Source organism: Fusarium verticillioides, chromosome 3 (assembly GCF_000149555.1).
Source record: "Fusarium verticillioides 7600 chromosome 3, whole genome shotgun sequence".
Lineage (NCBI taxonomy): Eukaryota > Fungi > Ascomycota > Sordariomycetes > Hypocreales > Nectriaceae > Fusarium > Fusarium verticillioides.
In genome coordinates this window covers 2,554,625-2,579,102 of record NC_031677.1, presented here as the reverse complement: position 1 = coordinate 2,579,102, position 24,478 = coordinate 2,554,625, and the positions used below count along the sequence as shown (strand labels likewise).

General features: G+C 50.0%; 9 protein-coding genes across 19 annotated transcripts; 3 read left to right on the top strand and 6 right to left on the bottom strand.

Annotated features, from left to right (window-relative positions):
* The first annotated feature begins 1,991 nt into the window (after positions 1 to 1,991).
* On the top strand, positions 1,992 to 4,025 carry FVEG_05114 (licheninase). Of its 4 annotated transcripts, none has more exons than XM_018893153.1 (3): positions 1,992 to 2,096; positions 2,324 to 2,505; positions 2,566 to 4,025. In XM_018893153.1, exons 2-3 carry the CDS (start codon positions 2,403 to 2,405, stop codon positions 3,588 to 3,590), a joined length of 1,128 nt encoding a protein of 375 aa, XP_018749975.1. In that variant the 5' UTR covers positions 1,992 to 2,096; positions 2,324 to 2,402; the 3' UTR covers positions 3,591 to 4,025. The 4 variants fall into 4 exon arrangements, with proteins under 4 accessions (XP_018749975.1, XP_018749973.1, XP_018749974.1 ...); XM_018893152.1 differs by having other exon boundaries at positions 1,995 to 2,254; XM_018893154.1 differs by having other exon boundaries at positions 2,007 to 2,102.
* On the bottom strand, positions 3,851 to 7,945 carry FVEG_05113 (DNA topoisomerase I). Of its 2 annotated transcripts, XM_018893149.1 has the most exons (6): positions 7,539 to 7,945; positions 7,148 to 7,371; positions 5,475 to 7,082; positions 5,158 to 5,409; positions 4,655 to 5,104; positions 3,851 to 4,603 (listed from the first exon to the last, which is right to left on the bottom strand). In XM_018893149.1, the coding sequence occupies exons 1-6, from the start codon at positions 7,591 to 7,593 to the stop codon at positions 4,463 to 4,465; spliced, it is 2,730 nt and encodes a 909-aa protein (XP_018749971.1). In that variant the 5' UTR covers positions 7,594 to 7,945; the 3' UTR covers positions 3,851 to 4,462. The 2 variants fall into 2 exon arrangements, with proteins under 2 accessions (XP_018749971.1, XP_018749972.1); XM_018893150.1 differs by having other exon boundaries at positions 5,475 to 7,371.
* A 324-nt stretch (positions 7,946 to 8,269) lies between these two features.
* On the top strand, positions 8,270 to 10,467 carry FVEG_05112 (F-type H+-transporting ATPase subunit gamma). 2 transcript variants are annotated; one of them, XM_018893147.1, is made up of 5 exons: positions 8,270 to 8,539; positions 8,836 to 9,422; positions 9,481 to 9,614; positions 9,671 to 10,149; positions 10,204 to 10,467. In XM_018893147.1, exons 1-4 carry the CDS (start codon positions 8,484 to 8,486, stop codon positions 9,797 to 9,799), a joined length of 906 nt encoding a protein of 301 aa, XP_018749969.1. In that variant the 5' UTR covers positions 8,270 to 8,483; the 3' UTR covers positions 9,800 to 10,149; positions 10,204 to 10,467. The 2 variants fall into 2 exon arrangements, with proteins under 2 accessions (XP_018749969.1, XP_018749970.1); XM_018893148.1 differs by lacking the exon at positions 8,270 to 8,539 and having other exon boundaries at positions 8,783 to 9,422.
* On the bottom strand, positions 9,984 to 13,987 carry FVEG_15594 (lysine-specific histone demethylase 1). 2 transcript variants are annotated; one of them, XM_018904769.1, is made up of 3 exons: positions 13,762 to 13,987; positions 13,248 to 13,701; positions 9,984 to 13,177 (listed from the first exon to the last, which is right to left on the bottom strand). In XM_018904769.1, exons 2-3 carry the CDS (start codon positions 13,550 to 13,552, stop codon positions 10,210 to 10,212), a joined length of 3,273 nt encoding a protein of 1,090 aa, XP_018749967.1. In that variant the 5' UTR covers positions 13,553 to 13,701; positions 13,762 to 13,987; the 3' UTR covers positions 9,984 to 10,209. The 2 variants fall into 2 exon arrangements, with proteins under 2 accessions (XP_018749967.1, XP_018749968.1); XM_018904770.1 differs by having other exon boundaries at positions 9,992 to 13,701.
* A 100-nt stretch (positions 13,988 to 14,087) lies between these two features.
* Positions 14,088 to 16,667, bottom strand: FVEG_05109 (lysine-specific histone demethylase 1). 4 transcript variants are annotated; one of them, XM_018893143.1, is made up of 4 exons: positions 16,461 to 16,667; positions 16,167 to 16,362; positions 14,525 to 16,117; positions 14,088 to 14,464 (listed from the first exon to the last, which is right to left on the bottom strand). In XM_018893143.1, the coding sequence occupies exons 1-4, from the start codon at positions 16,536 to 16,538 to the stop codon at positions 14,349 to 14,351; spliced, it is 1,983 nt and encodes a 660-aa protein (XP_018749963.1). In that variant the 5' UTR covers positions 16,539 to 16,667; the 3' UTR covers positions 14,088 to 14,348. The 4 variants fall into 4 exon arrangements, with proteins under 4 accessions (XP_018749963.1, XP_018749965.1, XP_018749966.1 ...); XM_018893145.1 differs by having other exon boundaries at positions 16,167 to 16,667; XM_018893146.1 differs by having other exon boundaries at positions 14,525 to 16,362.
* Positions 16,668 to 17,371: 704 nt separating this feature from the next.
* FVEG_05108 (ubiquitin-conjugating enzyme E2 W) lies at positions 17,372 to 17,981 on the bottom strand (the record flags this gene model as incomplete). The annotated part of the gene is made up of 3 exons (XM_018893142.1): positions 17,372 to 17,640; positions 17,710 to 17,869; positions 17,934 to 17,981. The coding sequence occupies 3 exons, from the start codon at positions 17,979 to 17,981 to the stop codon at positions 17,372 to 17,374; spliced, it is 477 nt and encodes a 158-aa protein (XP_018749962.1).
* A 726-nt stretch (positions 17,982 to 18,707) lies between these two features.
* FVEG_05107 (hypothetical protein) lies at positions 18,708 to 18,836 on the bottom strand (the record flags this gene model as incomplete). The annotated part of the gene is made up of 1 exon (XM_018893141.1): positions 18,708 to 18,836. The coding sequence occupies one exon, from the start codon at positions 18,834 to 18,836 to the stop codon at positions 18,708 to 18,710; it is 129 nt and encodes a 42-aa protein (XP_018749961.1).
* Positions 18,837 to 19,477: 641 nt separating this feature from the next.
* On the top strand, positions 19,478 to 23,471 carry FVEG_05106 (CAMK/CAMK1/CAMK1-CMK protein kinase). Of its 2 annotated transcripts, XM_018893140.1 has the most exons (7): positions 19,492 to 19,640; positions 19,691 to 19,949; positions 20,093 to 20,144; positions 20,213 to 20,420; positions 20,552 to 20,708; positions 20,761 to 21,146; positions 21,202 to 21,957. In XM_018893140.1, exons 2-7 carry the CDS (start codon positions 19,943 to 19,945, stop codon positions 21,496 to 21,498), a joined length of 1,107 nt encoding a protein of 368 aa, XP_018749959.1. In that variant the 5' UTR covers positions 19,492 to 19,640; positions 19,691 to 19,942; the 3' UTR covers positions 21,499 to 21,957. The 2 variants fall into 2 exon arrangements, with proteins under 2 accessions (XP_018749958.1, XP_018749959.1); XM_018893139.1 differs by having other exon boundaries at positions 19,478 to 19,949; positions 21,202 to 23,471.
* FVEG_05105 (hypothetical protein) lies at positions 22,105 to 23,350 on the bottom strand (the record flags this gene model as incomplete). Its single annotated transcript, XM_018893138.1, has 2 exons — positions 22,105 to 23,010; positions 23,060 to 23,350. The coding sequence occupies 2 exons, from the start codon at positions 23,348 to 23,350 to the stop codon at positions 22,105 to 22,107; spliced, it is 1,197 nt and encodes a 398-aa protein (XP_018749960.1).
* Positions 23,472 to 24,478: the final 1,007 nt, after the last annotated feature.

Here is a 24,478-nt window from a genome sequence, read left to right as displayed (position 1 = left end):
GCGAGGGGACAAAAAAAAGCGTTAGAGATATCCGAGTGGGTGTCTGTAACATGTCGAATAAGTGAGTGTTTGACGTCAAATACTCGAGTTCGGTACATAACACAGATGTATCAATGATGTGAATTTGGATTTTCAACATCAACCTTTGCATGCCTCCGCAGCTTGCACGACATGTCGAGCTTTATCGACTGGTTGGCCGTTGAGCAAACTATGTAGTTTGAATCTACCAAGCCAAGCAGCTTCGTCTTGATACATGTTTGGTTCCATAACCTGCAGGCAAAGCAAGACAACTACAGGCCGTTAAGTTTAGTAGTTAGTTGGCTTCGGAGTGCTCTGTGGGGTTATGAGGGCGGGCATGCAGGATGGATTCAAGAAGAGGTGAGGCCGATATGCGAGCTCGGGTGGGGAATCGACTGTCTCTCGCTGCGGGATAAGCAGTAGGAGAGAGGAATATCCCCGAATGGCCTCATGTGGCGGCGAGGCACGGGAAGAGAAGCAAGGGATCATGGTGAATCGATTAGGATCCGATGAGTGCAACGAGCGGGGGGAGGAGGGGGGAGGATTCTGTAACCATCAGGAATGTTTGTGCCCACCAGACACGACGTACGTGTATACGTAGAATGGCGGTCACTTGTGATATATGCGAGGGATAACATAAAGGACCTGCATCTGCGAGGGCAGCGTTTGTATAGTGAAATGCTGCCATGAATGAATGATCCGTAGTCTAGCGGACGCGACGCATAATGGAGTTGGCATATAGGGTAGGGTGTATATACCTATCGATCATGGACTGGACTGGAATTGATCATCGGCCCAGTTTAGCACATGTAGTACGGAGTGAGTACGTACTTTATATTTAGTTTTTCAAGGGAAGCAAAGTTTTACTATATCGATGCGGGCAGTTTTGCTGATCTGGTCCCTTTCCCTCGTCAATTTTCTTCTTTTGCTTCCTCCCCCCACTTGCTAGGTGGTCAAAATGTCGGTGACTCGATTGCCTGCGGTCGGTGTAGGGTACGATGTATGTATGTGGTGTGTGGTGCACTTCTATGTAAGGTATGGATGTCATTGGATCCCCAATCGCCATGATTTCCTCGATGGAGGAGGATGTTGTCTAGGGTACTTGACTTGGACGGACGAGCGATCTGTAATGTACATACCATTCCAGCAAACTCTGTGGCAGAGGCCAGAGGGAGGGATGGCATGGAGGCTTATATGCGGGTGATGACGGTGCCATAGATGATGCAAGGGCTGATCTGCGACATGGCTTACCGTACACGTGTAGGTCTTGGATCTGGTCTGGGTAGAGTGGTTGTGGCTGTACGCTTTATGCGAGGGCGCGCATTTTAGAGTGTTTCATGAGACAAAAGATCTAGCCCTAACATACCAGTAGATTGACGATTGATTCTGATTGAGTGATGCCGATTTAGACTTCAGCAAGGGATGTTTCGTTGCATGCCGTTACAAGGATCGAGATGAGTGCGAGGCCAGTCTATATGACCCTCAACCGTGTTGACATATCTTACGGGTTCACGTAGTTGATATGCGGGAGATATTGTCCTGCTTACCTGAAGCAAACACCTTTTCGTCTTCTTGATGACAATTGTACTACTGTAGGTCCAAGTTGAGGTCGAGGCGGACACCGAGAATACGTGCAACGTTGACATTACGACCTTGACACGTATACCATGCCGATGCCATACAAGGCTATTGAAGAAATTGACGTACGTCAATACACGAACTCAGCAACGCTGAACTCGTCCGTATACAACCCAGACTCTTTATCTAGGTATGAATGTCAAGTGGCGGTGGGTGATATAAGCTCAGGTCAAGTCTAGGCACCGCCGCGGTATAGGGTAACCGAACTTTCAACAACGGTGCCGGGATCCCGTGGCGCCACACGGGCCGGGCCCGCCCAGCCACCCGATTTCCCAGCCACCCGGCAACACGGAATCGGGTACAGCACTACTCCGTAGGCAGCTAGGTAATATCTACAAGAAACGATCCCAACCTCCCAATTCATCATCCTCGGGCGCCAAAACAACCAAGTACGGGACCAATTGCTATTACGCGGCAGCCCAAGAAGAAGCCGGAAACCGGTGAGCGTTAGTTAAATTTCCAATGCCAAGCGTGTGACGTGACGTGTCTGAGTCTTTTTGCTCGTCACATTTCGCTTTTTAGTCTTGGGCGGGAACCTGCATCTTGACCATTTCTTCCTCCCCTTATCCGCACACCAGCAATTGATCATAAGCCTCGAGTCTGTTCCCTTGTGCTACTACTGCTACTACACATTATCGAGTACTGATACAGCGATACCCGAGACAAGTTGAAGAACAGAGTATTTACATCGACGACGTTGACTATCACCTCACCGTACATACTATCTATACCTACCGCAGCCCAACATGAGATGGATATCCAGAGTCTCGGTCGCGGCCGCAGCCACGGTGCTGCTTGCTTCTACAGTCTCAGCCCAGACATGGAGCAAATGCAATCCTCTTCAGAACAGTACGCACACCTTTATCCCCCAGTCGACCTCCCATCATCCCACTAACCAGACACCTATAGGCAACTGTCCCAGCGATGATGCTCTCGGCATGAGCATCGACATCGACTTCTCCAAAGGCGAGGTAAACTCCTTCGCAGCCTCTGGATCGCCTAAATACGACAGCGAGGGCGTCTCTTTCACCGTCGCCCGCGCCAATGACGCGCCGCAGCTGGCATCCCTCTTCTACATCATGTTCGGCCGTGTCGAGATCACGATGAAGGCTGCTCCCGGAGCTGGTATCGTATCGTCGCTCGTTCTCCAGTCCGACGTGCTCGACGAGATCGACATTGAATGGCTCGGCTCCGATAATGACGAGATCCAGTCAAACTACTTTGGAAAGGGCCAGACAACCTCGTACAACCGCGGCGAGTTTCACGACGTGACAAATACGCAGGGCGAGTGGATTACATACACCATCGACTGGACCAAGGACCGCATCGTCTGGATGGCTGGCGGCACTGTCGTTCGGACCCTCAACGCCGGCGACGCCGAGGATAACCAGTACCCTCAAACTCCGATGCAAGTCAAGTTTGGCGCCTGGGCTGGTGGTGATCCCAACACAAACTCCGCAGGCACCGTCAAGTGGGCCCGTGGACCAACAGACTACTCCAAAGGTCCCTTCACCATGAAGGTCAAGAGTGTCGTTGTCACGGACTACTCAACCGGTGACGAGTACAAATACAAGGGCACATCTGGCTCCTGGCAGTCAATCGAATCCGTCGGCGGTGAGATCAACGGCAACGAAAACGGCGACGCCATGACCGTCACTGCTACCGCCCAAGGAACTGTCGCTACAGCAGATGGAAACGTCCCTGTCGGAGGTATCGCCGAGGACGGAAGTCCCGCTACGGCTACACAGACCGGATGGCCCTGGACCGGCTCCCGACCTTCTGGCGGAGCGATCCCCGAAGGCTGGAGGCTCAACGCCAAGGGGAAAATCATTCCCGCCGAGAACAGCGCCGTCGTTCTTCAGCCTTTACATAACGTTATTGCCGTTGTACCCTTCTTGGCCGGCATCATGGCATTTGCTGGTCGTTTCTTCTAGAGAAGAAACACCTTTACTTCACTTCACGGTATATGACCTATATATTACGACTCGACAGCATATTTTGTCTTGGGCTTGGGCTCCTGTACAATTTCCGGCACACAATGACTTGTAGACAACACCGCAAGTATGTATGGATGTGATGCCTCACTGACATGGCACGGTTGGTTGGCGTTTAAGGACCTGGGGCACTGAGTTGCGATTGGATGGCATTTGGGTTTTGACACATTGCTCTTAGCGACGGCGCAATGCATTTGGTTGTAAAGAATAGACACATGGCAAACATGAGATAGACAGGCGGTGTATAATGAGAGAACCAACCTACATATTCTCCGAGGATCAATATATACTCTAAAATGGGCAACACATTCCTCTGGCCATACAAATGTTTGAAAAAGAGAGCACTAGTAAATATAGTTATCAGAATCGTGCCCGTCTCATCCATGCTTGAGCCTTAGCAGAGCCATGGGTGGTGTCAACCCCTTTCTTGAGGCCACCAAACTTCAATAGCATGCGAAGTGCTTGTTCTATAGGTATGATTTCTATGATACTAAAATCTCTACCGCCAATAACCCCCTTGAATGCTCCGAGAAACCCATCTCAGCGCCTGCGACTTCGTCGTCTGCGTTCTACGGCCGTTCACCCTGCACCCAAAAAGCACATCGCGAGCTCGCGCTTCGCTCGGTGTGCCTTCTCCTCTTGTCTCCTTTGCCTCGTCCTGGCTCATGTCGAAAGCAATATCCGAGTATTCTTACAAAACTTCCGAGAAAAAACAACAACAACAAAAAAAGCAAGCAAATTAGTATAAAAGCAATAGAACCAAGAACCTCCTGCACGATTTCTTTTTATACGCCAACACCCTCGCGGAGAACTTAGAAGGTCCAGTCATCCTCATCCTCAACAGACTTGATGGCCCATCGGAACTTGTCACGAAGAGTCTTGGAAAAGAATTTTTCGATAGGAACGTCGAACTTCTTGGAGAAGACTACTGTGAGGCGAGGATCAATGTAGTTCTATGAATCATAGGTCAGTCAACGAATTTCAACGTTTTCGGTGGTACTCACGATCTTGGAGGTGCCGAGGGCCACCTCCTTGTTGCCATCACGATCCTGGGCCTGAAGCTCCAGTGTCTTGATGCGTTCATCAAACTTGTCCACAGCCTTCAGAAGCTTGTCGACAGTAACGCCTCTGCCTTCAGCCTCTACCTTCTTGGTCTTGTTCTCCTTTTTGAACTTGGCTTCCATCTCCTTGACAGCCTGAAGACGTTCTTTCAACTCCTTCTCGGGGAGAGGCTTCTCTTTGTCTGCCTTGCGCTTTTCGTTGTCCTTCTCAAATTTCTTGGTGATCCTTGTACGCTGCTCCTCAAGTAAGAATTGCTGGTGCTCCTTGACCCACTCGTCATTTAATTCTTCATCCCTCTCGAACCAGGCGGCACCCTTCTTCTTCTTGTAACCAGATTCGATATCGAGAATCATCATTTTTGTTCGCCATTGCTGGTAGCGGAGGCCTTTAATCTAGAAAAGAGTCAGTATCTGGAGTGGTCGACTTATACACAAGTCAGACTTACCCTGTCACCAAGCTTGGCCATTTGCTGCTCGTGCCCAGCGCCAACGGTTCGCTTATGGTTGCACAGAACGGCAACCTCACGATTACAGTCATTGTACAGTTTTACTTTTTCAGCAACTGTGCCACGAGAGCGAGGATCCGAAGCGAGCTTCCTGAGCAGTTCTGACATTGTCCAGGAAGCGTTGTAAGTACGAAAAACCTTGGCGGTCAGACCCTTCATGTAGCCGGTCAAATGCCTATTCAGCTGAGCCGTCTGAAATTCTGTCAGCAACTGATTCTTATACAACGATCAGGGAAAAAAAAAAAGGAAGAACTGACGTTGAGGCGATCGAAGAGATCATCTCCTGTAGTCTTGGGCGCCTTCTTGAAAAGCTTCAGGTTCTTGAAGACCTGAGGCTCAACAACGGCAGTCTCTCTGTATGGAATACTGTCCTTTCCGAGGAAATCGAATGTAACCTTGTTAGGAGGCTCAAGTGTGATATGCTCATACTTGAGAGAGCAGCAACCCACAGTGTCGGCCTCGTTTTCTGTGTCTTTCTCGTTACCGGCTCGAAGTGCCATTTTGTCAATCAGATACATGGCCGTGGCTCGTTGACGATCTGCCATTATTTCACTCTTAAGCTCCTTGGTGTAGTCCTTGCGAATCCGGTCGATGTGCTTTTTGAGTTCCCGTGCCTTCTCAAACTTCTTGAAGTCACTCTGACCTTTGATATCGCTATCAGCTCCAAGCATGACGTACTTGTAGTTTTGGTTGATATTCTCCTGCCACATGGCTAACCAGGTTGCCTTTTGATCATGCTGCACAGCCTTCCACTTGTGTCCCTTGGGAGGTTCGGGGACCTTGGCACCCTTGCCGATGTTGATGGTGATTTGCTCGGGTTGGACACGTTGCTTGACTTTACCGGTTTTGGGATGTTCACCACGTCCACGGAACAAGCTGGGAGGCTCGACTCTGAAGTTGCCAACCTTCTGCTTTCTACCATCCCATAAACAGTGAGTGAAGGGGGCTTCGAGGGCATCCTTCTTCGCCTTCGCAGCCTCCCTCTCTTCCTTGGTCATGTTTTTAGATTTATTCTGTTCCACCTTCTCGCTCCAATATGCGTAAATCTTATCGAAGTTGCATTTTTCGAGCGATTTGACGGCGACCTTCTTTCCCTGTGCATCTTTAACACCGTACTTGTCGCAATATTCTTTAAAATCTTCAAAGAAGTTTTTGCGGAAAACAGGGTTCTCTAGGTGATGAGAGGATGCAGGAGTCATCATGGCAACCCAAAAGGTGGCGACCTCTTCAACCTCGGGAGCAAGAGTAACTGGTTGTCCATCGTAGAGCATCTTGACGTGCTTGGGCAAAGGCTCGTAATCGGGCGGGAAAAGAACGCCATTGTGCTCAAGAGTTGTCCACTTGATATCATCATTTTCCTTCTTTGGTGCGTTCCACCAAGCATACTCTTCTTCGTCCTCACTCTCACTAGCCTTTTTGGACTCTGCCTTGACGGCTTTCTTAGCAGATGAGGCTGGTTTAGCCTTGGCCTTCTTGGAGATGGGCGCATCCGAATCTGACTCCTCTTTCTTGACACCATTCGACTTCCGCTTCGCGGCAGTTCCGTTAGATCGACGCTTACTTGCTGAGGATTTTGCAAGTGGGACATCGTCGTCGGACTCATCCTTGACAGCGTTCTTTGCCACAGGCTTCTTGGCTCTTTCTTTGGCTCGTATGGCTTTGGCTTGTTTCTCAGCTTCCTTCTCCATGCCGCGCTTCTTTTGCGCGAGCTTCACACTAAGGGGCTCGTCGTCATCGCCCGAGGACTCGGGCAAGGCAGTCTCGTCGTAGGAAGGGGGAAGTTTCTTTCCTCGGGCTTTTGCAATGGGTTCATCGTCGGAGTCGGATTCAGGAACTCTGTTGGCTTGCTTCTTTTGCCGCTTGGCCTGCAATAGTACTGTCAGCATACCTGGCCCCACAGGAAGGGTTTTCCTGTGTCATGAATACGAACCAGAGGAGCAGCATCATCACTTGACTCATCGTCCTTGTAGTTGACCTTGTTGATAGAGGTACGCGATTTACGTTTGCTAGCTCCGTTGGTAGCTGGTTCATCGATGTCCATTGCGTCTTCAAGAGGACCGTTGCGAACGGACAGACCAGCCATCTTAGCAGCCTGCTTGGATACTGGCTGATCCAGAGCTTCATCTTCGGCGCGAGAAATCTTGGACGAGGAGACTATAAGAAATGCTTGTGTTAGAATAAGGACCAGCAAAAGCATGCGCGTGGTAGGCTGTGTTGTAGCTAAACTTTGTTTTGAAAACGCCAACGTGATGAGGACGCATGAGCGCGGGAACAAAACCCAGTAAAGAAGTATGATAATTGACAAAAAAAACACAACTCACGTTTATGGCCGTTGGCCCTCGCAAGAGGGCGATCGTCGTCAGAGCTGTAACTCATAGTTGTGAAGTTCAAGGCAAGTTTCCGTTCCGTGGCTGATCGCCTACCAAAGCACAATGAGGTCAGGGACTGGTATTGAAGATGCAAAAGCGTGACAGAACGAAGAACAGGCCTCTGCAAACGAAGGAAAAACGTAATATCGAAGGAAAAAGCGCGAGGAAATGATCCCCTCAACGCCTTATATAGGAGAAGAGGGTGCGTTTGACGATATTCACGAAAGCTGGAGAGGAGGGAATCAGCAACAATGGGATTGGGGAGAATAAGTCGAGAGGCGGCGTTCCTGCTTTCTTTAAGGCCAAGACCAAGACAGGCCCGGACCCGGCGACGGAAAGGCGAGGCGAGAAAGGACTGGGCCTACAAGGCACCTGAGTGAAAGGGCAGGCAGAGCGAGTGTGGGCACCGCAGTGTTGGTTCTCAGTGGTTCAGCCAAGTGTTGCGCAGCAGTTGCAGCGACTCAGTAATGGGGCTAATGCAGAATTCTGCTATGTGATTGGATAGAGAAGAGTTGACACAGAGGATGAAAACCGGGGGGGCCTAAAGAGCTTTTTTTGCCTTAGTCATTCATGCAGTAAGAAAAAAGGTTGCGGCGATTGCGGCTTGAGTGGAGCTTCGAAGACTGTATCACGTGACTGCACCAAATCATTGCTGGAGCTCACTGTGTGACATGTCCAGCTGGGGTGGACAAGCACAACGCCTAGAAGTTCCGGTCGGCTACCTAATTTACCCGGGAAAATAGCGAGAGCAAACCTGAATGCTTTAGTCCGCAGCGACCAATACACCTCATATTCCGACCTTACACGACCCCATCTCTATCAATTGATCCGTATATCGCGATCAATTGGGCCACCGCTGGCAGAGGCTCCTTCTCTACGTCCTAATCCTCAGTCACGATGTTGTCACGAGCCGCTAGACCAGCTCTCCGAGCTGCTGCCGCAGCTAATGCTCGGTAAGTTTCTCTCCTCCTTCATTTCCGTCTCCCCTTGAGTATCCAGTGGCCCTCTCTCGGCTGCCGGGAAGCCCAAGAATTTGTCTGCCGGTTGAGCACTTCAACCCTCGACCGTCGGCCACATCATCACAAGTACACACGCCCGCCCAATACCGACCGAGTTGCAATAAAACTATGAGAGGCAATTGAATGCTCTGAGGGGAATGTCTCAACACCGTCATCACCAATAATCGCCAGAGAGAAAAACCAACAAAAGAGAAGGAAAATGCTGACGACGTCCTTTTTTGCGCTTCCAGGGCCGCCGCCGTCCCCAGCTCCGCTGCCACCTATGCGACTCTCCGTGAGATCGAGGACCGTCTCAAGTCCATCCGAAACATCGAGAAGATCACAAACACCATGAAGATTGTCGCCTCCACCAAGCTCACCCGAGCCCAGCGCGCCATGAACGACTCTCGCAAGTACGGTCAGACCTCTAATGAGGTCTACGAGTCCGCTGAGACCAAGGCCCTCGAGACTGAGGACAAGAAGACCCTTATCATCGTCTGCTCTTCCGACAAGGGTCTCTGCGGTGGTATTCACTCTGGTCTGTCCCGATATGTCCGCCGACTTCACGCCGAGCAGCCTGGCTTTGACCTCGTCCTCATTGGTGAGAAGGCCAAGGCTCAGCTCTCACGAACCAACGCCTCAGCTATCCAGCTGAGCTTTGCTGGCATTGGCAAGGATGTTCCCACCTTTGCCGACGCCCAGGCCATCGCCGACCAGGTTATTCAGCTTCCCACTGAGTACACCGACATCAAGATTCTGTACAACAGCTTCGTCAACGCTCAGACCTACGAGGCTTCCCTGATTGAGGCATTTTCTGAGGAGGCTATCCAGCAGTCCCGTGAGTTTCTTTGATTGATGTAAAAGTGATCACTAATATGTCTAACCATTAATCATAGCCAACTTCTCTGCCTTCGAGGTTGACGAGGAGGTTCTTGGCAACCTTCGCGAGTACAGTCTTGCCAACTCCCTCTACTGGGCTCTTGCTGAGGGCCACGCCTGCGAGCAGTCTGCCCGACGAAACGCTATGGATGTAAGTATCACTAGGTTGTAACTCTCATGACTAGCACTTACTGACAATTGCCGCAGAACGCCTCTAAGAACGCTGGTGAGATGATCAACAAGTACCAGATTCTCTTCAACCGTACTCGACAGGCCGTCATTACCGGAGAACTGGTTGAGATTATCACTGGTGCTACTGCCTCTGCGGACATGTAAGGAGTGGGAGTACAAGATGGGGTGTAATGCTTCCCTTTGTAACAAATGTCATCGGGCTACCATCCATGTATGGTTTCCCCCATTGTATCAAAGCCTTCAATAAATTCCTTAGTAGCCCATGCAATCAATGCACGGCAGTCCAAAAAAAAAAAAAAAAAAAAAAAAAGAAAAACAGAACAAACATCGCTTCTCGATGGCTGTAAGCGGAAGTAAGAATTTTCATTGTAAAAAAACTTCGATAAATTCAAGTACAAGTTATAAGTCAACCACCCTCGTCTGAAAACGCCGAACACTGATACCATTATATTTTGAGAACCATCAACAACCAAAACGGAGTAGCCTCTCAAGTTGTAAGTCACAGAAACCAGAAACGCCATCAACACCTAATATGGAATGCGTCGAAGCAAATCTCAGAACCCAAGGTCACTGTCCTCCGCATAACTTATGTGCCTCGTCCTGCGATGTTTGCTGGAACTCTCGTGAGGAACCTCTGTTATCTTGGCGGTACCAAAGGGATTCTCTTTCTCGTAAGCTGTTCGCAGTGCAGCGGCCTCCTGATCCCATCGTTCGGTGGCCCGGGTCCATGCCTGAACAGCTTCAGCGTACCCGCGCTTTTGCTCGGTTGCCTGGTCTTCATACGGCTTGCGTTCCTCAGACGAAGCGTCCCTCCACATCTTACTAGTCATGATCCGAACTTCGTTGGGGACAGCACGCCCACCTTTGCCTGGTTTCCGATTCTCCTCACACTTCTTCCTCGCAACGTCGAATAGATCCTTGCTATAGAGTATATACGCATTCCCTGCAACTTTAGCCGGACGAGAGGGTCTACCCCCAAGCTTCGATTGTATATAGGTCTGAATCTCGTTTTCATAGGCCTGAAGTCGTGCTGGTTGCTGATCTTGGGCAGGCTCCTTACGCTTGCGCAGCAGCACAGAGTCTCGAGGCAGTATCAGTGGTGTCGGGACCTCAATGGGGCCGATCAAGGTCTCCAAAACTTCAGAAGCTGCCCTTAGACCGGACAGATACGCCCCATGAACCGTTGCTGGGTGCGTACCAATGGTGTGTTCACCAGCAAAGAAGAGGTTTCCGACAGGTCTGGCCATGACATCGTAGTCTTCTGGCTGCATCCCGGGAGCAGCAGAAGAATAACTACCTCGAGCGAATCGATCTGAACCCCAGCGGGTGACCATGGCCTCTACAGGATAGGGAACATCCTGGCCAAAGACGCTGCGTAGTACTTCCGTGGCTTCGGCCACAAGGCTACCGTTACTTGAATGTTCTGTCTCAAAACCAGCCTCCCCTGCCATCAAAGCAATGAGACATGGAAGACCTGTCGTGTTGGATACGTTGAACCATTGAAAAAAGCGACCACGATTTGCGGCATAGTCTTTTTGTGAGGTACTCAATCGGTTGGAAGACTCCCTCAAGACGCCGAAGATATGTCTGTCATGGTCCCAGAAAATCTTATCGTACACTAGAACAACCTTGTTCAGAATGCCGAATCCAAGTCGCTCAACGACATCAGTTTTCCATGATGGAAGAGGTGGGTTGAAGACGATATTGTTCTGTTTCAGAACACCGAGCGGAATAGTGCAAACCACGGCATCAGCATCCACTACTGAGCCGTCTTCGCACTCAATCGCAGCTGACGCCATGCCCTCTCCAGTATGGTAGGATATGCTCTTCACCGGGAATTTAGTCTTGAGGTCAAGTGAGCTCGGGCAGTGAACCAAGCCACGAGCCACACTTTGGTAACCGCCCACGACCATGGTATGGCTTCCCTCCCATTCATTACCTGCATCAATGTCCCACAATGGGAGGCTCAGGTTGTGCAAGCTTGTAGCGTTACTGTACTCCAGATTGGCAATGTGCCAGTTGATCAGTCGGTGATCCTGGGCATTCAGCCCTACGATTTGTTTGTACTGGGAAATGGCGTTATCAAGAACAGATCCCAGAGTTGCCCCCTCTTCATTCACTGCCGATGTTAAATCAATGTTCTCTCCGTCGGCTGAGTCTCGAATTGTCCAGCCCATCAATTTTGCTTTGTCGGAGGCTTTAGTAGTCGCGGGAGTGCCAGGCTCCATATGGACCCGACCTGTGAGCTTGTCTGATGATACTGGTATCAGATTGACCTTTGCTTGGACGTTCTGTTGTGTCACTAGAGGTGCATCTTGCTGGGCAGCAGCAGCCTCTTCTTCCTGAAACATTGTCTTGCTGCCGTCTCCAGGACTATCACGCCCCTCCTCGATGAGGTCCCGTCGACCTTCGACCAGCTTTGCAAGTTGATTCTTATACTTGTATTCGCTGACGCGGTCTAAACAGTCATTGTAAAGTTTTTCAACGAGCTGATCGCGCACAGGGTCAACTGCCCTTCCACTGCTGTCGTAGATTGTAGTATCCGCTGTCAGTGCATGATAAGGAAGCCCCAATTGTCCACGAAGCAGGATGTTGATAGGGTTTCCCCGGTCGAACCCAGTAATGATCATGCCGCCCATCTCCGCAGTGTGTCGCTTGCCTTCAAAAGCTGGAGATTTTTCTTTTGGTTTGGTCCGGAACTCGCGAGAGTATACTCTTCCTCCAACACGGCCTCGCCCTTCAAGCACAACCACTCGAGGCGCAGGCTCGCCTCGTTCATGGAAGCGATCAGCAAATTGCTTAAACAATCCCTCAAGCTGTCTTGCGCAACCCAGTCCGGAGATACCAGCACCTATGACAGCGATGGTCTTTTGTCTCTTGACAACCGGTGCAACAGTATCATCTGTCTCAGCTTCGGAGAGTCGCACACATCCGTAGTTGATATAGCCTCGACGAACAAGCCAATCATAGCAAACACTCGCTGCGTCGAACCAGCGAGCGTTAGCACACCCAACCGCTTCCAGCCGGGTCACACCGATCCAAGGGTGTTTGAACCATAACCGTATGATTCCATTTCTAATATTGAGATATGTTGTTACTTGCGTATAAGATATGTGATGACGGAGGAGGTGGTATTCCTCCGGATGTAAAGCATATGGGTTGAGCCGGCTTGACTCGGCGGCCAAGACACATTCTGACGCATACTGGTATGCTGACATATCCGTTGGTATCGAAGCCTTGGGTCTGATATTGAAGTTATAGCGTTCGGCATCACGAGAAGGTGATTGTTGATGAGACTGAGGCTGGTCGTCGATTGAAAGGTCTTGGTCTTGGTCTTGGTCTTCCTCTTGTCCACCATCAGTATCGACTGGTGTAGGGGTAGTAGCCTTACTCGATACCGTCGAGGGTATCGATGAGAGATCTGATAGTTCTGTGAGGTTCGAGGGAAGAGAGCCTACGGCGTCCTCTACAGTAGACGCCCCAAATGGCGTTGGGTCATCGTCGTTCTGAGAAGGCCCCTCCCTGCGCACAGTTAGGATTGGGTCTGAAAGACTCTGTCGAGCACGTAAAGTCGAGGCGTTAGACCACTCACTCGGCATAACTTTTGATGCTTGACAATTCATCTTCAGACTCAACGTGACTAGCGTTGTCGATATCCATATCTTCGGTCCACACAACAATCTCTGGCGCAATCTCAGAGGCTATTTCTGTCGAAGTCTGTCGCGACTGAGGCACCGAAACTACATCAGGAGTGATTGGAGGTGATATACGACCCGCAGGGTTCGACATGACAATAGTGTCGGATGGGGTCAGCGAATCAATGGCGTTCTCATCGTCCAAGTCCCTCTTCCTAATGCCGATCCCCTTGCGGAAGCTCTGCCCAAAGTCTGACCCCATGGCGGCGTTGGTTTCGAAGGGTTTTCTCGGGTATTGGTCTGTCTGAAATTGCGGCCGCTACTGTCTGGCGGAAGGAAGAGTATTGTTAAGAGCCGAGTGAAATGAGGAAAGTTGCATTATGCGAAAAGAACTAAAGAAAACTCAGGACCCTACTGAATAGTCAGCTTGTTTGTATACGGAGTTTAGAGGACATGCACGAAATGACCAACCTTCTAAACTCGTTCGATGTCGTGGATTAATGAGTATGGCATGGTACTAAGGTAGGTAAGGTAGGCAGTGAGAAGATTTGAGTGGATAGACTCTTTACAGCGACATGCTTTTTCTCGATATCGATTCTTTGGACACTTTCTAGTCCATGGTTGATTCAGCGTGAGTTATTTCGGAAGACAACTCAGTTGTCAAAGGCTGTATGTCTCCTTTGCCTTAGAGGAACTTGCCATCCATCGTCAGCCATTCAGCCCCTCAGAATAAGGAAAGCAACCTTCAAATTCAATCACGTGCGGCGCTACGGTCAAATCAGACGCCTCCAACATGTGGGTCTACAATTCATTCAGACGACATTCAAGTTCTGAGTCTGTATTAATGAGCTTCATTTTCAAGATATTTACAATCGTGCTGTTAAGGTCTGGGACGGTCCTTCAAAGAATGGGTTCTATGCCTGCCTACCGTAACTTGTTGATGTACTCGGTATCTTGCTCCAATCATTCAAACGCCATTGAAATGCGCCAAACCAGGTAACCAGTACTTGACAATATTCTAGGTATCATAAATAAGTATAGTATGCTGACGTTGGATGTCAGGTCGTTGAAGCGGGCACGCTCTCTTTCGCAAACGATTCTTTCTCGATCGCCGATTCCATCATCTTGTTTCCATTGATGATCGACGTTGTGCAAATCACAATATTTCTCCGTCCTGTTGAGGCAATGTCAGATTCCATTTCAGAGCAACCCCGGCAGCTGTAAGAGTGCTTACCTTCTTCTTGCTTTGCAATAAACCTTAGAGCAGCAATCTCGGTGAAAGTGATGCCGCCGACGAACACAACAAAGACAGTCTGCTTGTTGCCACTTCCAGAGAGCAATGCCCGGGCTTTGACAGCCTTATCCTCACCCTTCTGGTGCTCATAAAACGTCTGACCTCGAACGTGTTTGGCAGCTTCGTCGAACCCTTGCCATCCTTGCGTGCCAACGCCTGCGGGCGCTCCCGCTGCGTTGGCGCTGTTTCCTTTAGTCACCGAAAGCAGATATTGCTTCTGCAGAATGCATTGAACGAGGCGAATTGAAAGAGGAGCATAACCACTGTACACATAGGAAATGTCGTTTGGATCGTCCTCTTGAACCTCATCAACTATGAGCCGAAGCTGCTTGCGAAGATATGTATAATTCGTCTTGCTTCCTGTCGGGCCGGCGTTGGTGCCTGGGATAGGGATCATGCCAGCCAGGGGCGACGACTTGGACAGAAAGAGTTGTAGTTTCTCTAGGTTGCTAAGCGTGAGGAGATGCTGGTAGCCGTAGCCTTCTAGAATCAAGCGCCTGAATTGATCGAACTCCTTAGGTCTTATGCCCCCAGATATGCACGAGTAGATACACAGTAATCTTAGAGTCTGCGCGATAGGAGCATCTCGCGCTATCAATTCTTCGATGCCATCGAACTGGCTTGACGGATCAGCCCCAGCAGCGAGATTTTGTTGAACCTCCAAAAGACCCTTGAACTGGTCTGTCCGGGTATGTTTAATGATCTCCTCCGCGAGGCCTGTGTGTATTCTCGCACTCTGCTGTTCTTGTTGGTATCCTGGCAATTGACTGACAAAGTCTTTGAGTTCCGCAATAGTCTTTGTTTTGTGTTTACTCTCGTAATCGCTTTGCACCTTCTGCAGCCGCCTCGCAACTTTGTTGAGGAGACTTCCAACGATCGCAAAGTTGGCGTCACGTAATTGCTCGTAAAGCTTGTCGCCCGAGTCCAGCTGGATTGTTCGCTTCCTGCTTTGTGAAGTTGCAGCCGAGGACTGTGCCGGTGCGCCGACAACTGTTGTGTCGACTTTGGTCTGGTTGTTGTGGATCTCGAAGACTTCATCAATGAGCCCCTCGTATGTCAATTGAGTGAGCAAGGGTGTAACAAAGTCAACTTCGCGATCGATGATAATTACGCTCTCGTTGGTTGTACTAGGCGTCAACCCAATCTTGTTGGCTTCTGGCGTATCTTCACCAGCAAGAAGCTCCTGGCGCATACGAGAAAGCAAGTCGGCAACGCGCTTTGCATTATCACCCTTCCCTATCACTCGCGGGAATAGGCCATGGTTTCTTTGAACCTCCATAAGGGCTTTGGCCATAAGGAAGTTGGGTGTAACGTCTTTAGATAGATACAGGTCGCGGAATGAGCCGTCGAGCTCGAGTGACAGAACATCCTTCTCCAGAGGGAAGAACGATAGTGGCAATTCCGCAATGTTGGCATCGCCTAATACACCGGCCTCTTCTAGAAGCTTGTCGGAGACGAGGGTTCTGCGAGGGACCCAGAATATGTGAAAGTCGTGCCCGGTTTGGCTTTCGCGCTGGATACGCTTGATTTGAGCTAGGAGGGGGTCAGAGTGCAACTTCTTTGTCGTATTATGGCAACTGACCAGCTATGGCTTCAGCATGGCGACCGCACTCGCCACGAGAAATAAAGACAACATTGCGCTGGCTGGTATCGGCATTATCATTCTCTAGAATGAAGAACTTATCTACTCCATATTCTTGAAGGACGGCAACCTTGACTATAGTCCCGATCGGCCCGACTAGGCTTTGATCTAGAACGACATTCTTCTTCCCGCGAACCTACATAGAAGTGAGGTGTGAGTTGAGTTCGCCGGATGCATGAATCACATAGCTTTCGGCTTGGGTGAAGCTCGCGGGCCGAGGCGGTGGGAACGTACACCTTCGAGGAGATACAACAGATCCTTTCTCGCCTTGTTGCGAATCTGCTCGACGTTGAATTCTGTCCGGGGAGCCATGGGAACGGCTAAACGCGATTGCGCGGGGTTGGCGAGAGAAACTCAAGAGGGAGCGAGGTGAGTGAGCTCAGTGATTGAGATAGCTTCGGGTCAAGTGGATGGATCAGGGTGCGAAACGATGGAGCTCTACAGTATAGGTAAGGTTGTGTGCGGATGACGGCAGTAAAGTGGGGGGTTCTGGAGCTTCTGCACCAGCCACTGCAGCAACGCTTCATTGGTGGGGCCGACGTACAAGTATAATTGACGTCCCGTCAGGTCAGGTCTAAATTGGTTCAGGTCAATCTTGCTGATTTAAAAAGTATCAGGAGTCCAATGTAATGGATAATTACAGGGGGCACGTTATAGTGTAGTAAACAAGCAGATATATGTGATAGTAAGCGGCCGTCTTCCTCCGTCGCGGGATGGATATGAGGACGCTAATTACTAGAGTAACCTCTCACTTCAGTTGATCGAGTCCTTAGTTACCAACATGAAAGATGCGTGGCCTCGTAGAGAAACAAATGTCTAGCAGATTCTCATAATTGTCATAAGCAACTAGAAATATCGTACACCTGGCCATTGTGTTCTGCGGAGACCATCGTCAGCCCCCTTTATGATATTCATCATTGAGCAGCCCATGTTGACTGTACTAGATATGCTTATGCCCAGCCTCAGCCCGAGGCATACAAATGCGTATCTCAACAACTGTGTTCCGTCGGTAAATGCAAATGCTATATTTCATACGCTGATCTCCTGTCACGACCAGATGGTGTGTCCTGAACGCCAAATGAATGCTATTTATATCCCGAGTCCCCATGCATTCGCCTGCATATGACGAGTCCGCATCGACACGTTCACACGGTGTTATCGTGGTAGAGGAACTCGATGTCTCGGGGCCGTTGCTTATTGCCTCGCACAAAGTCCTCATCGCCGGGAGGTCGCTCGTTTTTGTCGTTGCTCGTCAACATACTTTGGATGCTCATGCAGACGCTCGAAACGCTTTGGACGGGACTCCAGCCCTGTTGACCTAGAAGATCGAGACAGATGATGCCGTTGGAGTATATGTGAGGATGCATGGGAATGGGCCGATCAGTTTGCTTGTCAAAAGTGACCTCAGGGGGCTCTATACAGTATTGTTAGTATTTATACCATGTACGAGCAGTGCGAGAATATGGCGAATCCATCCACGAACCTATGGGATACATCTTGGGGAAATGGAACTTGAGGCGGTAGACTTGGTTCTTGTAAAGCGGATTGTCGTCGAGAACCTGGATATCAACAAACCAGTCGCCAGCAACACTGTCGTTGCGTTCTATCAATGTGATACCAGGGGGCATTCCATCCTTATGAATCTGCGGGGCACAAGAGCGTCAGTCGAGTCTCCGATGCGTTGACGAAGGGATGCGAAGAACCAACCTTGCCCAGCTCCTTGACCAGACGCCTATCCCGCGTAGCTCCAGCCATCGTCGATGAGGTTAATTTTTCACCCTGGTTTTTGGTTTTATTGATGTGCGATGGAAAAGAAGCGTTGGCGGAAGATCAGATGTAGGTGAAAGGTTTCGAGCAAAGTGTTGGGCGTAGTTTGGTGGAACAGTCAAACACTGGGCAATGAGGGGCCGTTTGCGATGCTGCGCCCACAATCGAGAACCCCCCCAAGTCACCGTGGTAGTAGAAAGAAGGACCCAGTCAATCAATGGATCTGAGGACGGCCGGACGCGGGAATGTCTAAGGTAGCTGGGTATGATTGGTTCAAAACATAATGTACCGAAGCATTTCCTTTACAGCAAGGCATTGTATAACCTGTTGTTTGCAGATTTCTATAGGACCTAAGGTGTTTGTCGGTATTGGATTGGAACGTCGGCCTTTCCCATCCCTGTGGGCTATTTAAAATACATCATATCCTTTTCTGATGTCGTTGTAGCGCTTAGGGTCAATCATGTCCCAGTCTTAGAGATCGACAATAAGTATAGCTGAGCTAGGCCCATAAATTGATTCGTGTTGTACTATTGGGTGAACTCATACACCTGTTATGCCATGATTTTCTTTACTCGATCGACTTGTCTCATCAGTATCGGAGTAACAAGACATGAGGCTGTTCGAATGTGGATCGAGGGTCAATTCTTTAGCTGTCGTTCGCCTCTGCTTGTCATATCAACTCTGATTTCGGCTATTCAACCTTTGGCCTGGTGTCTATAGTAGACCTTTGTACCACGTAAGTCGATGACAGTCACCCAGGGTTTGACTATTATACCTGCCAGCCCAGGTTAAATAAAATTCAATTGAGAGATTTCCATATGTGTTGGTCGCAAAGGACATCATCCATCATGTGTCTAGCTTACAGTGAGCAGCGAATCGCTAGATAGGGTGCCTTTAGCTTACGGACGATCACCTAGTTAGATAAGATATGACCCTATCCGGTCGCTTTCTTTCGCTGCCTGGATGGATGGCCAGCCAGCAGATTGCGCATGAAAATTGATGATCTCCAGCTTCAAGGCGAGACGATTAAGTTGAGGGTTCTGAATAACCTCCGCTAACTTACTGAGGCCTCCATATTTCAGGGCATGTGAACGCTAATAGCACGCAAGGCATAGTAGCCTTGGTAATACCAATGGAACGACGCTGTAAGCAGCCTCGTAGGGCTGGGTGCATTAAGAGGCAACCTGCCCACCTTGGAAAGGATAGAAGCAACCGAATCAATTACGATGATAGTACCTACTCCTTACTGCAGGTAGGTTAGTAGTTTTGTTCTGCTCAGCCACGAACTAGGCGAAAACTCGACGACTGCTTCCAGGAATGGATACTGGATATCATGATCCACAAAGGCTCAGCCTCACCTGCAATTACCGGTATTGCAGGTGCGGTTTCTTCCCTGTCAGCATCCATCAGATGGATCCGGAGATGCCTTCAGCCCAGGGATCGTAAATGCCTGAGCCACACTCCTTTGCAACCAATTATCCATAGCCATTCATGGTGGCACCCCGCTAGTGAAGTGCCTGAGTGCTAAAGTCCCGTCCCCCAAAGGTGGCATACGGCGCTCTCTGCTCGGGCTGACAGCCTCACGGCCCCCAGGTCTGCCCACTGTCCCGTCAGTCGTCAGTCGTCAGTGGAGGGTCCCGTAACTAGGTACCTACCTAGCTACCAAAGTTGGTAGGTGTCGCAAGCTAATTAACCAGGACCTCCTCCTCGTCCTCCTCCTGTCCGTCACCGTCGCCTACTTTCTCTTCTTACATAACTCTCGTTATCCCAGAGGCTTCACCCTCTCAGACTTACTGTAACACTCTTTGTGCGAGACTGAATTGCCGTGCGAATACATATCTTCTCGTCCTATCAGCCAAAGACAGACTCGATCTTGTCTTCGTTTCCCCTCCATCTTACCATCTCCAAAACCCAAACGGGTCGCTTTCTACCCCGCCAAAACGGCCGCCATGAGTTGTAAGTTGCGACTATTCACAGCCTTGTTCCCCTCCCCGCTCTGGCGATTTGGCCTTTACGTCTGGTGTTGTACTTTCCAGAGGCCCGTCTACAAGCCTTTGCACCACCCTGGATAATATGCTGACCACGGTCGTCATGTGCAGTCGCCGGCATGCTGAACAGGCTTCATGGCCAACCCGAGAGCTACGATAAGAAGTGCGCCCGAACTCCCCTGACCCTCGATCACAAGTCCGATGATTCCTAACAAATGCTTTCTTCTGTAGAGCTAAGTACAGGTTTGGTCGAACACTCGGTGCTGGAACATATGGAGTCGTCCGGGAGGCTGATGGCCCAACTGGCAAGGTTGCCGTCAAGATAATTCTCAAACGAAATGTGAAGGGAAACGAACAGATGGTCTACGACGAGCTTGAGATGCTTCAGAAACTCAAGCATCCTCACATTGTCAAGTTTGTTGACTGGTTCGAGTCGAGAGTAAGCTCATCCAACCCCAAATCTCCATCCCGATCCCCACTCAGGTCAGGTTCTTGGAAAACTGGCCGAGTTCACTACCCTCCCTCTCTGTTTCCCACATACCATGTTGCTCACATTTTCCGTGTCTTCAGGACAAGTTTTATATCGTGACACAGCTTGCTACCGGCGGTGAGCTCTTTGACCGCATTTGCGAGCAGGGCAAGTTCACCGAGAAGGATGCCGCTGAAACTATTAAGCAAATCCTACTTGCTGTCGATTTCCTTCACAAGAACAACATTGTTCACAGAGGTAAAGTGCTTCAAACGGCATATCTTTGGACACCAACTAACCCGCTTTTCAGATCTCAAGCCCGAGAACCTCCTTTACCTAAGCAAAGATCCCGATTCCGACCTCGTATTGGCCGATTTCGGTATTGCCAAGATGCTCGACGGAAAGGGCGAGTCTCTCAAGACCATGGCTGGCTCTTTCGGTTATGCTGCCCCCGAGGTGATGCGCAAGGAAGGTCATGGAAAGCCTGTGGATATGTGGTCCATGGGTGTCATCACTTACACTTTGCTCTGTGGTTACTCACCTTTCCGCAGTGAGAACCTTCAGGACCTTATCCGGGAGTGCACTGAGAACTCGGTTGTCTTCCACGAGCGATACTGGAAGGACGTCAGCAACGATGCAAAAGACTTCATCTTGCATCTGATCAACCCAGATGCTGATCAGCGTTGGACCAGTGAGGTAGAGTATCACCGTCGTCACGAGGGGAAATCTTTGAATTAACTTCGCGATACAGGAAGCTTTGGGTCATATCTGGCTCACTGGAGAGAACGCTACCGACTACAACTTGTTGCCCGAGATCAAGTCTTTCCGCGCCAGAAGCCGATTCAGGCGCATCATCGAGAAGATCAAGCTCCAGGCACGTATCGAGAAGCTCAAGGCTATGGAGGAGGACCCGGAGAACTCGGATCTTTCAGCTATCTTCTCCGAGGTCGCCAGAGCAAAGCTCGCCGATGACAAGGAGGAGAAAGAAGTTCTCCGTGTCACTCAAGAGGTCGAAAAGGATGCCAAGCGTCGAAGTTTCCAGGCTTAACCAAATATATTGAGAATCCCAATCAATTGCAGAAATTTCCACACATATTGGACTGCATCACGGTTGGCGACCTTGGCACATCGCTGATATGGATGGCAGCCTGAGTCCTCACAAGATGCACAAAGAAAGGGCAATAACACGGATGGAAAAGACGGGTTGGACTTGGTCGCAAAGAGTGATGCGACTCCTTGGGTTGAAAGCGTTGTTATTTTGTTTCGGAAATATTCTTTGGGATTAAAAAAGGTGGGAATTGAATGCCGCCGATAAGTTATAACCCAAATGAGTTCCATGTTTTTCACTCAGATCATAGTGCAGAGTAAATAAATGCTCTATATTCGGTAGCCTCCCAGTGGACCAACAATCTTGTGTGATCTTCCCCTGACTTTTCCGTCATAATAAGCTAAAAAGATCCAGTCTTTGGTGTGCTAATACAAATAACCGTCGTTATTCGATCCCGAGCCACGCGTCAAGCGTATCATCTCTCCTCGTGATATCATTCAATCTCATAAGCATACAATACATGATGAAAGGAGCAACCATCCGCCTTCATTCTCATAAACATTGGTTCGACAAATGTAACCGATTAGCGACTGAAATAGGTAGAGTTTAGTTGTTCATATCTGCCGAAGCACTCTCGCGAAGTTCGGCATACCGACGCGCATCGAATCGCTTGCGTTCCCAGCCTTGAGCACGGAGTCGCTCTATCCGTGCCTGTAGCTCCGGTGAGCGCGTCTTGTCGGCTTTCGGCGTAGTGGACGCAGAGGCGACCGTCTTCACGGTGACAGGCAACGGAGGTATGTCTTCATACGGGGGGGTAGTGTGCTGTTGGCCGAGCTCTGACTCGATGAAGTTGATGTGTCGAAAGACTTGGCGCTGCAGGCTTGTTAAGAGGGCACTGTAGCGGTGGACAGAGCGAGCATGGCGGAAGGGGTCAAGCTCTGCGTCTGTAGAAGGGGAGACCTCATTTTGTGCTGAACGTGGAGTGAGGATTGACCGAGGCGCTTGAGTCAATGACCGCAGAGGTGCTGGTACAGGAAATGAATCTCCCCCATAACTTTCTGGGGATGTTGAACGAGCAGGTCCTAAAAAGCTGCCTAGGCCAAGCGTTGGTGAGTCCGGACGTTCGAGAAGCTCCACGGGCACATCGCTGAAAGTCACTCGCTTCTTCTTACGCTTAGAAGTGGGCACGCTTTGTATCGATGAGATAGATGATGCCGGAGATACACTGTGAGAAGAGGTCCATGTTGACGATACATAGGAGCTCACAGAGCTATCGGCAGAGTGGAGGCTTGGCAATGTTGTAGTAGTGCCAGACGGTCTTCTCAGTAGAGCTGGACCAACGGTTGAGTCTGCAGCATTGATGAGTGTTGAGGCACGCTGATAATGGTCCCGAGCCTGGTGAGGGAGTGTGGTTCGTGCTGGGGCGGCTTGATGAAGTGCACGAGCAAGCATCTCTTGTGAGTTGGCTGCGTAAAAGTGAAGATAAATCAGATATGCTGGCTCAACAATGCTCTGGTTCTCATTAGAATTGTTTTGCCATTGTTGATAAAGGATAACTCACGAAATCTTTGAGATTGTCCAGGATTTCACTGCAGCGGGTCGCACAGGGACGATAACGACGGTTAAGATATTCTCTCTTGACATCCGAAATCACCTTCGCCCACTCTGTGGAAGTGTAAGGCAGAACGTGCAGAGTCTCCGACAGAGCCTGGGGAAGCCATTCCGGTGAGTTAATCTCTGTGACTGAAGCACGGCATGTCTCCATCCGTGGCGACATGGATAGTGATGAGGTTCGTGAAGGCCAAGGCGACGAAGTGGCTGTATGAATTGGTTGAGGCAGCAAAGCAGCCATGGCGGCAAGTGATATTCTTCAGTCAAGGTAGCCCGAAGGCTCGTGTCTGGGGTTATGGTCGTGGCCTAGAGGCAGAATGGATGGGGGGCGGTTCTGGGGGCGTTACAATATAAGAGTCCGGACTGAGAGCGGCGGCGCGCGTGGCGTGGCCAAAGTTTGTGTGGCCAATATGCCAATATTCTGTTGCCAAAATGGTGCCTTATCAGCTCAGCTCCTCGTGGTCAGTCTCATGAGTGAACTGGGGCCCACGTATGACAGAGTGACGTGAAAGTGTCTTTTATGGTCTCCCCTGACAGGTAGGGGCAAAGAGACACAATTCTGAGTCGCCCCATAGATTGATTGGTAAGACAATGAAGGTATCGAGAAAATAGTTCCGTGAAACGAGGTGTAAGTGGGAGCCCCAATGTTGTAGGAGCTGCACAGCGAATTCCTGACAACTCGTCGAGATACCAAAGACAAAAATCAAAGCCTCTCTGAGGCCGCTCGAGGAGTACCTTCACTTTAGAAGACGGAAGCAAGTCGAAATACTGAAAACCGTGCGATGATGGTGGTTGCGGGTAGTTAAGAGATGGACTGGAATTCAAGATATCCAAAAGCGGTTGGTGTTGAGCATATAAACGCCACATCGATGAACTATCTAGCCAGTGCCAAAGTTGTCCAGGTGACAAGCACAAATCAAACATTATAGCGTCGATACCACTCCGTCGTCGGGAATACCGATCTCTGGGCAATGAAGATCATTGCTGGGCTGGGTCTCGTCCTTTGTGTCAGCGGCGCCGAGCTCTTCGCTGGTTGCCAGGCGGTTTCGAAATAGTTCTGAGAACGATGAGGCCGTTGAGTCGTTTGTGGCCAGATCCTACGAAAGATCGAGGTCCCGGCAGAGTGCCAATAGCATGGCATCAAAGAACAAAGGGTAGCAAAATCGGCTCAAAGTGGACAGTGTGTGAGTTGGAAGATGAGACGTGACGGCCAAGAGTGCCTGTCATACGTCGGTCCTCGGGCCAACAGACACTAACACAGATAGATATAAGCACCACTCGGCATGGACTCACATAGCACACACGATCCGGGGATGACAGGTTCAACCTCAATATCAGCCCTCGCCCTTATTTGAAGACAAGGACTGAT

Bases quoted from the DNA above. Each gene is read 5' to 3' on its own strand.
- FVEG_05113 (XM_018893149.1), bottom strand. From the start codon at position 7,593: ATGAGTTACAGCTCTGACGACGATCGCCCTCTTGCGAGGGCCAACGGC. The intron at 7,372-7,538 runs GTGAGTTGTGTT...CATTTCTTATAG, and splicing joins GAGGGCCAACGGCCATAAAC to TCTCCTCGTCCAAGATTTCT. The intron at 4,604-4,654 runs GTGAGTACCACC...TATGATTCATAG, and splicing joins CCCTCGGCACCTCCAAGATC to AACTACATTGATCCTCGCCT.
- FVEG_05106 (XM_018893139.1), top strand. The intron at 20,145-20,212 runs GTGCGCCCGAAC...TTTCTTCTGTAG, and splicing joins CCCGAGAGCTACGATAAGAA to AGCTAAGTACAGGTTTGGTC. The intron at 21,147-21,201 runs GTAGAGTATCAC...TTCGCGATACAG, and splicing joins ATCAGCGTTGGACCAGTGAG to GAAGCTTTGGGTCATATCTG.
- FVEG_05114 (XM_018893153.1), top strand. From the start codon at position 2,403: ATGAGATGGATATCCAGAGTCTCGGTCGCGGCCGCAGCCACGGTGCTG. The intron at 2,506-2,565 runs GTACGCACACCT...AGACACCTATAG, and splicing joins ATGCAATCCTCTTCAGAACA to GCAACTGTCCCAGCGATGAT.
- FVEG_15594 (XM_018904769.1), bottom strand. From the start codon at position 13,552: ATGGGGTCAGACTTTGGGCAGAGCTTCCGCAAGGGGATCGGCATTAGG. The intron at 13,178-13,247 runs GTGAGTGGTCTA...AACTGTGCGCAG, and splicing joins AGCATCAAAAGTTATGCCGA to GGAGGGGCCTTCTCAGAACG.
- FVEG_05112 (XM_018893147.1), top strand. From the start codon at position 8,484: ATGTTGTCACGAGCCGCTAGACCAGCTCTCCGAGCTGCTGCCGCAGCT. The intron at 9,423-9,480 runs GTGAGTTTCTTT...CATTAATCATAG, and splicing joins GGAGGCTATCCAGCAGTCCC to CCAACTTCTCTGCCTTCGAG. The intron at 9,615-9,670 runs GTAAGTATCACT...CAATTGCCGCAG, and splicing joins CCCGACGAAACGCTATGGAT to AACGCCTCTAAGAACGCTGG.
- FVEG_05109 (XM_018893143.1), bottom strand. From the start codon at position 16,538: ATGGCTCCCCGGACAGAATTCAACGTCGAGCAGATTCGCAACAAGGCG. The intron at 16,363-16,460 runs GTACGTTCCCAC...ACTTCTATGTAG, and splicing joins TGTTGTATCTCCTCGAAGGT to GTTCGCGGGAAGAAGAATGT. The intron at 16,118-16,166 runs GTCAGTTGCCAT...ACCCCCTCCTAG, and splicing joins CCATGCTGAAGCCATAGCTG to CTCAAATCAAGCGTATCCAG.